General features: G+C 52.9%; 1 protein-coding gene across 1 annotated transcript; it reads left to right on the top strand.

Annotated features, from left to right (window-relative positions):
• Positions 1 to 272: 272 nt before the first annotated feature.
• On the top strand, positions 273 to 5,240 carry LOC149334948 (adiponectin receptor protein-like). Its single transcript, XM_089551627.1, has 2 exons — positions 273 to 1,737; positions 5,087 to 5,240. Exons 1-2 carry the CDS (start codon positions 715 to 717, stop codon positions 5,201 to 5,203), a joined length of 1,140 nt encoding a protein of 379 aa, XP_089407753.1. The 5' UTR covers positions 273 to 714; the 3' UTR covers positions 5,204 to 5,240.
• Positions 5,241 to 7,853: the final 2,613 nt, after the last annotated feature.

The following is a 7,853-nucleotide window of genomic DNA, read 5'->3' as shown; positions in this document are numbered from 1 at the left end:
CTAATATTTTTATAGTTTAAAACAACTTTAATAACAACGAAAACAGTAGGCTTGATCATCATCATTATTTAATGTGATGGTAAACGACCATAGAGGAAAAAAATATAGCAATCACTTTTATTTGACTTTTTGAATACTACTTTGGCACTAAAGCTTATTTTTGATTTATTAAAAAAGATTTATTAGCAAGTCGTATTACTTGAAAGGAGTAAAATCGACGTGAATTAATATTTGTTTGAGGATATCGTTGATATCTGTCGCCAGGAGACGCAGCAGTCGCTGCTTCCATTGGCTTTATATTGTGTCGGAGTCGCGCAGGGCGGCAGGGGTTACGTTATTATTCCAGGAAATTCCTGTTTTATGTAAGTGCTGTGCACAGCCTAAGGGCACTCTTGAGAAAATTGTTCGCCCGAAGGAGACGGGTTTCTCCTCGGGGTGTAACTGACGTCAATATTTGAACCCGCGCGGCTGGCAAGTCGTGTACTGCTCGTGTCGGCGGTGGTCGGAGGTGTATTGGTTTCGCTCAAAATTGTGCGTGCGTGTGTTCCGTGTGCGTAAAGTCACAAGATCGGAGGTCGCACGGTCGCGACACGTCAGGATCGTCCCTCGCGTCCCATGACAAAGGAATCGTCGTGACCGGTGACGGAAGGGGAGCGGGTGACCTTGGTGGCGTTGCTCCTGTGATCAGCTGCTGCTAACCGCCGCTCGACAGCGATGATGGAGGTGCGCGAACGGCGCGGCGCTTCGACCTCGGCCGCCGTCGCGGGCGGCGGCGGAGTGGTGGTCGTCCGACGCGGCACCGCGGTCGCCGCGGCCGAGCTCGAGGGCTTTCTGGACGACGCGTGCCTGGATGAAGACGAGACTTCGCTGGCGCCGCCGGGCACACCCGAGGAGGAGCGCGTAGACGAGTTGTCTCTGCCGGCGCGAGCCGCCGAGCAGGCCGAGCACCTCGTGCGCAAGGTGCTCGAAGAGGCCGAGCAGGCCGAGCAGCTCGTACGCAAGGTGTGGGAGGAGGCGTGGAAGGTGTGCCACTTCAGCTCGCTGCCGCAATGGCTTCAGGACAACGACTTTCTGCACCGGGGCCACCGGCCGCCCCTGCCGTCGTTCTCGGCCTGCTTCCGTTCCATCTTCCGCATCCACACCGAGACGGGGAACATCTGGACCCACCTGCTGGGCTGTCTGGCCTTCGTCGGAATGGCCGCGTACTTCCTGACGCGACCCTCGGCCGAGATCCAGTGGCAGGAGAAGGTGGTGTTCGCCAGCTTCTTCGCGGGCGCCATAATGTGCATGGGCATGTCGTTCACATTCCACACGGTGAGCTGCCACTCGGAGAAGGTGGGCAAGCTGTTCAGCAAGCTGGACTACTGCGGCATAGCCCTGCTTATCATCGGCTCGTTCGTACCGTGGCTCTACTACGGCTTCTACTGCGACACGCAGCCCAAGCTCATCTACCTGACCGTGGTGATCGTGCTCGGCGTGGCGGCCGTGGTCGTCTCGCTGTGGGACAAGTTCGGCGAGCCGCGCTACCGGCCGCTGCGCGCGGGAGTCTTCATGGGCTTCGGCCTGAGCGGCGTGGTGCCCGCGCTGCACTACCTCATCGCCGAGGGCTTCCTCAGCGCAGTCTACGAGGCTTCCTTCGGCTGGCTGTGCCTCATGGGCGCGCTGTACATCGCCGGCGCCCTCTTCTATGCTCTGCGCGTGCCCGAGCGCTGGTTCCCGGGCAAGTGCGACATCTTGGTGAGTACACGTCTTGTACTACAGTTGGAGCAGCATGAAAGGGAACATGCAAGCCTGTGGCGATACGGGCCGACCGCGCGCTCGCGGCTGTTCTAAATGTTGGACGGCACTCCCCGCCTCGCTTTCGTGCCGTTTGCTTTGGAAGCAGCGAGATAGCTATGCCCTACGAAGTGATCATTTGGTGGGTATACCGCTTTTGAAATTACAGCCACTGTACTTAAAATTGTTATTGCTCCCAAAATTGGGAGGGAGACCCCATTGTACTTGCGATGGGGTGCTCCGAATGTTTAGGACTGCTTCCGAAGCGCGCAGGCATGCGATTCATCGCCGCGAGCCCGTGTGTTCTCATTCATAGTGCTTTTGGTCCGAGTAGTCAGTTTCGGCACTGTCGAAGCACAAACCTGTCACAAACTGGTCCATTAGCCCATTCGTATTGGTCGGTATGTCTGCCAGTCCATGTGTGTCCATTTTGTTACTGTTTTTGAACATTCGTGGGTCGCTGATTCCGGCATTCTTCAGCGACACTTGCGTTACAGCGAATGCAGCTGCCCAGCGTCATTGAAAAAGACACGCTGGACAGGCGCTTACTAGCAACGAAGACGTTTACTGCGATGGTCGATATAAAACTTATCGAAAGATACAAAGCCAAGATAAACCAATAAGCAGTGTCGTCAGGCAGTGGCATGCCCGCGGGTGAAAGGAACGTGCACGTGGTTGTCTTTCCAAGCCACACATAGGAAAGCACGCATGCAAAGAAATACTGATAGCTCTGTTGAGAATATCGCTTGTAACGATCGAAGGCGACGCTATTACTCAGAAGCCATGCCCGGATACCAGTGGAACGAAAAGGTGTTAAAAATGAGCCGTCGCTTGTTAGTTGTTTGACAGAGCACGGCCGGACTCGAGGGGGGCGCGCGCTCGCGCGCCCCCCTCTAGACCGGCCGTGGACAGAGCGAACGTAAGGGGGTAGTTTAAACCCCATGTAGCGAATTTCCGACGCAACGCGCAGATCCCCGTTTCTCTCACAGCGGGAAATCTTTCGCTTTTAATATTCTCCTGTTTAACTAAATTGTGTTTTGTGCATGCGGAGTTCTCCTGCTCTATTACTTCTAGAGTGGTCGTTGTAACTCGGCAGTGCGGGAGAGTGGCGAGACTACATCGTACGGCAAGTGCCTAAAAACAGGCGTGTAGCACATCCACCCTTTCAACTTCTCTTTATTGACGCATCCTTGCTTTCATAGTAGGCGTCGCATTGCGCCACATGCGACCCCACTGCTACGCGCACTCATTGGTTCACGGCTCAACAGTTGCGACAAACACCTCGCCTGTACACGGCAAACAGTAGCTTTTGTATATTAACTGTTTGCTCCGCGAAAAGTGGCCGATGATTAAACGCCGCCCAAACAGACCGCAGGAAGGCAGCGGCGCTCGTGTCGTGTTGGCCTGCTGTCGTCCCTTGACCTTTTTCTTCCCCCCCCCCCCCCCCCCCCCCCCCCCGCTGTGTTTTTTCGTCGCCAGCTATATCTGTTTCCGCTTTGTTTGTGGGTGCTAGAACGTGGGAGTAGAGTATCGCAGTAGCCGCGGACGGCGCTTGAACACGAGTAGGATGTTCACAAGGGTTTGAGTGCTACGCGAACGCAATCTCTGCGCGTGTCACGGTACACCTTCTCAAACGAATGACGCCATCCGATTGTGGAAGCGTTGGGCGCCAGCCATCGCGTTGGCTCGTCAGCTTATCTTGCGCCTGAAAGCGGCCTGGTTTAGTTGGGGTTGGCTCAAATTGCTCGCATTTCACTCCGATCCCGTACGTGACATGCAAATCATGTTCGCGTTTTTTTTTTTTTCATGAATGCACGACACACACGCGCGGGACAACTTCGCATATCTTAGCGCATATAGACATAGTGTTTAAAATAGCATGCGGTACCAACAGTCCTCTTTCGCAACTAAGCTGACCGCGTCAAGTATTGTTCTGTCGACAGTATAGGGGTGAAGGTGAAAATAGGCAGTCGGCCGGGCGCGCCTTGTTGGACGTGTAGTTCTACGTTGACCCTTGAGGTCTGCAAGCACACCGTTTCGGATGCTGTGTTTGCTCCGTACTCGCACCAAATCCGGCCTCGTGGCGAGCTTTTTCGTGATTATTCTCGTCGTGAACGGAGAGCCGAGTGCTGCGTCAGCGAAAACCTTGACGCCTAATGTCCCCTTTACTCTGTGGTTGAAGACAGAGGCGCAGCCGACAGAGGAAAAAAAATATAAAATCGTGCCCGCAATTACCACCAAAAGTTTCATAACGACACATTTCTGTAACATTCAGGCACTTTTCTGTCATGCTGCAGTATTTTTCTGCAGTCCTGTCACTATACTATAAGGGGCACCACAGTATTGCTGGAAATTCTGTTGCTATTACAAGAATTTGTCGCTTCTACAGGTTCATGAACGAAAAGTACAAAAAAGAAAATGTGTTGTGACGATAGAATATTCACCCGCCGCTGTGGCCCAGTGGTTAAGGCGCTCGTCTACCGAGGCGGAGTATCCGGGTTCGAACCCGACCGCGGCGGCCGCGTTTCGATGGAGGCGGAACGCAAAAGGCGCCCGTGTGCTGTGCGATGTCAGGGCCCATCAGAGATCCCCAGGTGGTCCAAATTATTCCGGAGACCTCCGCTACGGCACCCTTTTCTCTCTTCTTGCACTCCTACTTTCCTCCCTTCCCTTACGGCGCGGTTCAGGTGTCCACCGCGATATGTGAGACAGATACTGCGCCATTTCCTTTCCTCAAAAACCAATTGACCAGTTGAAGATATTTTGTTTTTCGAAAAGTCTACCAGGCGTTAGTGTAATTAAAGGCCTGTGTTTGTGCCTTTACATAACCGTTGTGCTAGTTAATGCGATTGTTTCCAATGCATAGTGTAGCAAAAAATGCCATCTCGAAGCAGAATAAAGTGCGCCTGTTAGTAGTGCATGTACTGCGTATGCTTTTCTCCTAGTGTCTTACGCCCACCGTGCTCGGCTCGGTGTATCATGAATAATTGTTTTGAATTCTCTCTTGCGCGCCAGCCCTACCGCATTGTCGTTGGGAGCGTTCCAGGACAGTGACGGAAGGAATCCTGCCCGCGCCGTATTGCGCTGGCGCCAATGTGCAGCTTTTGTCAAAAGTATGCAGGCCAGCATGTTTTTCTGGGCCATGCTGCAGTAGGCGGTAGTAGGGAGCTCCACTGTGCGACCCAGTAGCGAACGCGGTGGCCCGCATATTTTTGACAGAAGACGCACATTAATCTTGCTGATGTCTCCTTGCTAGTTTGAAGGTATACGAGTGTGCCCTGAGAGAGTTGTGGTGTGATTCTGTTCGCAGTTCCACAGCCATCAGATCTTCCACATTCTGGTGATCGCGGCCGCCTTTGTCCACTACCACGGCATCACCGAGATGGCCATGAAGAGGCTGACCATGGGCGAGTGCCACGACGACTGAGCGAAAGAGGGAATAAAATAGGCTTTTGTAAGGACCACACATTTCAGTGTTTACAGACGTGCGGCCCTGCGTCCCGTCGTCCTGAGCCGTCCGTCGCTGTGTCTGATAGCACTGGATCTAGCCAGTGACACAATGGGTCATCAATCAAGCTGCATGACAGAGTCATCACTGAAACAGCGCAATAAGCGGGGCAGACGGGAAACAAAGCAGATGGGACAGGCGCTCTCAGTCCCATCTGCCTCCCGTTATTGCGCTGTTTATGAAACGAGTGTTCACTTGGCAGCCCGATAAGTTTTGCATATATATAAATTCTAATTTTGTGAGAAGTGTTCTCATTTTGATAGGTGTCACCTTAAAAAATATAACAAGCGACATGCGCTGAAGCCACACGTTGCGTTAAGTTGTACGTCGGAGGCACAGTGGTGCTGTCCGAATGTTGAACCGCCCTCTTGCCGCACTGCCCGATCATTCCTGCGGTGATGCACGCCAGATTTGCACCTGCTTTTTCGTCCACTTCTGCGGATCCTCACTTCAGTGCCTACATGTATCCTGGACCATGCTCACCCGTGTTACGACCACCACAGGCTGTGTGTTCAGAAACGTACGCTCGTGTAGTGTACAGACGCTGAGCACGCTCGTCTAAAGCACACCAGTGGTTCCCTGCGGAGCGAAGAAAGCGGATTTGTAACATATACGCACTAGGTTTTACGGGCAGTGCTGGCGCTCGAGAGCAGCCGAGTAGGCACGCACACGACCAAAGCACTTTTAGCGTGTCCCTCACGGAGTAGCTCACCTATGTACAGTCGCGGGTGAAAAAGATTAGCACACATGACGGAACACCAGAGTGCCGGAATGACAACACGTGGCGCTGCGGGTGGCGAAGAGGCTGATAACGAGAGTGCCTGGCCGTTCACATTCTACAGTATTAGGGGGGTTCAGCGGACTGCCACGGACAGCAAAATTACTGGCTAAAAGCAGCGCTATCATCTATTGTTCCCGCGAGTTCATTTTGACAAACCATCGCGGACATAAAAACAGTAATAAAAAGAAGCCGTCTTTGCTCATGATAACCGAGCCGAAATAAGTGCCGCAAGCACAGTCACATAGGGTCGGCACTTCAACGCTCGGGCGGCGAGTGCTTGATAAAGCTTACTTCCTGCCGTCCCCCCCCCCCCCCCCCCCCCTAGGCTTCAAAAATGGAAACGGCCCGACAGGCTGGTCTGCGTACCGCAGCGCCGCGTGGTGAGATATACGGATCCTGATCGCTAATGATCTGTGCTAATATTTTTTGCTCGCGACTGTACAGCCTTTGTCAAAAATTTGGAGCCAAGGGGGTTTGCTTCTGAGCCTCACTGTGTGGTTCGTGATGCAACTTCAGCGCTCCAAATTTCCTCTGGGTAAGATTTCTGGTTCTGCCTCCTTCAATGGGTAGGACTTCCCAGAATGCTTCAGGAGTCCCACTGCAGGGCTAAGAAGTAAACCCCCTGGGCTTTAAACTTTTGACAAAGACTGTACACTGCCTAGATGGCCGCGTAGGTGGGAGAATGTGTTATTCCAGTGGTCATAGATAGGAAACTTTATTGGCGTAGAATTTCTCCATCGAGGGTGGCCCTCTTAATCTAAGAGACCAGCTCGGGCTTTGTCCTTCACCTTGTCCTCTTACTTGCGGACCAGCAGAAGCTGGTTGCCGGCTAACAACAACAAGGGGTGGAGTGCTGCTCTTGTGGGATGGCGGATGGGCTGGCTGGGTGCTGCTCTCACCTTCCCACACCGTGTGGTAGAGGGTCGGGAGGCCTGCCTGTTTCGGTGGAGAGACTTCCGTGTCTGTTTTTAGGGAGAGAAGATGTTCGACATTGCTCCCGACACAACGCTGCTTCCGCTCTCTCTGTCTCTCGAGAGTGTCAATCGAAGCCCCTGCCTTCTCTCAAAGCTATCTTCTTGTTCCGGGTTCGGCCCTGAACAGAGAGATAGCTTTGATAGAACATAGGGGCTCTATGGGTAATCAGTGGGGATGCGTTTCTACAGTGGTAGCTCCTGTAGCTTTTCCAGTGTGTTCTTCATTTTGCTCACAGCGCAACAAGAATGGAACACGAGACGAAAGACTAACACAAACGAGCGCTGTTCTTGTTGCGCTGTGAGCAAAATGATGAATACTTACCAACTCGCCCAATTTTTTTACAGTAAGCGCAGCTTATGATGTACGCTTTGCTCCAATGACCTGTGACTTAACTGATCTTCGCCCTAGTTGCGTAAAACCAGGTGCTCCTTGTAGAGGGAAAGGGGTGGGGGGCTGCAGGAATATTTTTTTTTTTTTTTTTTCACAGTATCGAGTGGTTTAGATTATGGGATCCACGAATCCTACACTGCCGGAGTACCGCTTTGTGACGTCGTGGAGTACGCGTAGATCGTAGGTGACCTACCTAATAAAGCTGGAGCCGGCTTCAAGCCTCTGACGATGGCTCAGAATCCTCTGCGCTGGGGTGCCTTTGGAAAGGTGCAGTTCACGGCACGAAAATGGCGCAGACTGAAGAATTCGTTATCGCCGCAAGCTTCACCCGGAACGCATGACGCAAAGTATACGGTTCGCGCGAAGCGCCCACAATTCAGCGCGGCTGTCACTCCTTGGCACGGATGGTTGGCGACAAAAGAG

This window comes from Amblyomma mixtum, chromosome 7 (assembly GCF_055824585.1).
Source record: "Amblyomma mixtum isolate Tamu chromosome 7, ASM5582458v1, whole genome shotgun sequence".
NCBI classification, from domain to species: domain Eukaryota; kingdom Metazoa; phylum Arthropoda; class Arachnida; order Ixodida; family Ixodidae; genus Amblyomma; species Amblyomma mixtum.
The sequence above is the reverse complement of the archived record's forward strand: the minus strand, read 5'-3'. Positions and strand labels throughout refer to the sequence as shown.

What these genes read in the sequence shown, in the direction of transcription:
- LOC149334948 (XM_089551627.1), top strand. Translation starts at nt 715, where the DNA reads ATGATGGAGGTGCGCGAACGGCGCGGCGCTTCGACCTCGGCCGCCGTC. An exon ending in CGGGCAAGTGCGACATCTTG is followed by an intron (nt 1,738 to 5,086) that starts GTGAGTACACGT and finishes TTCTGTTCGCAG; the next exon opens with TTCCACAGCCATCAGATCTT.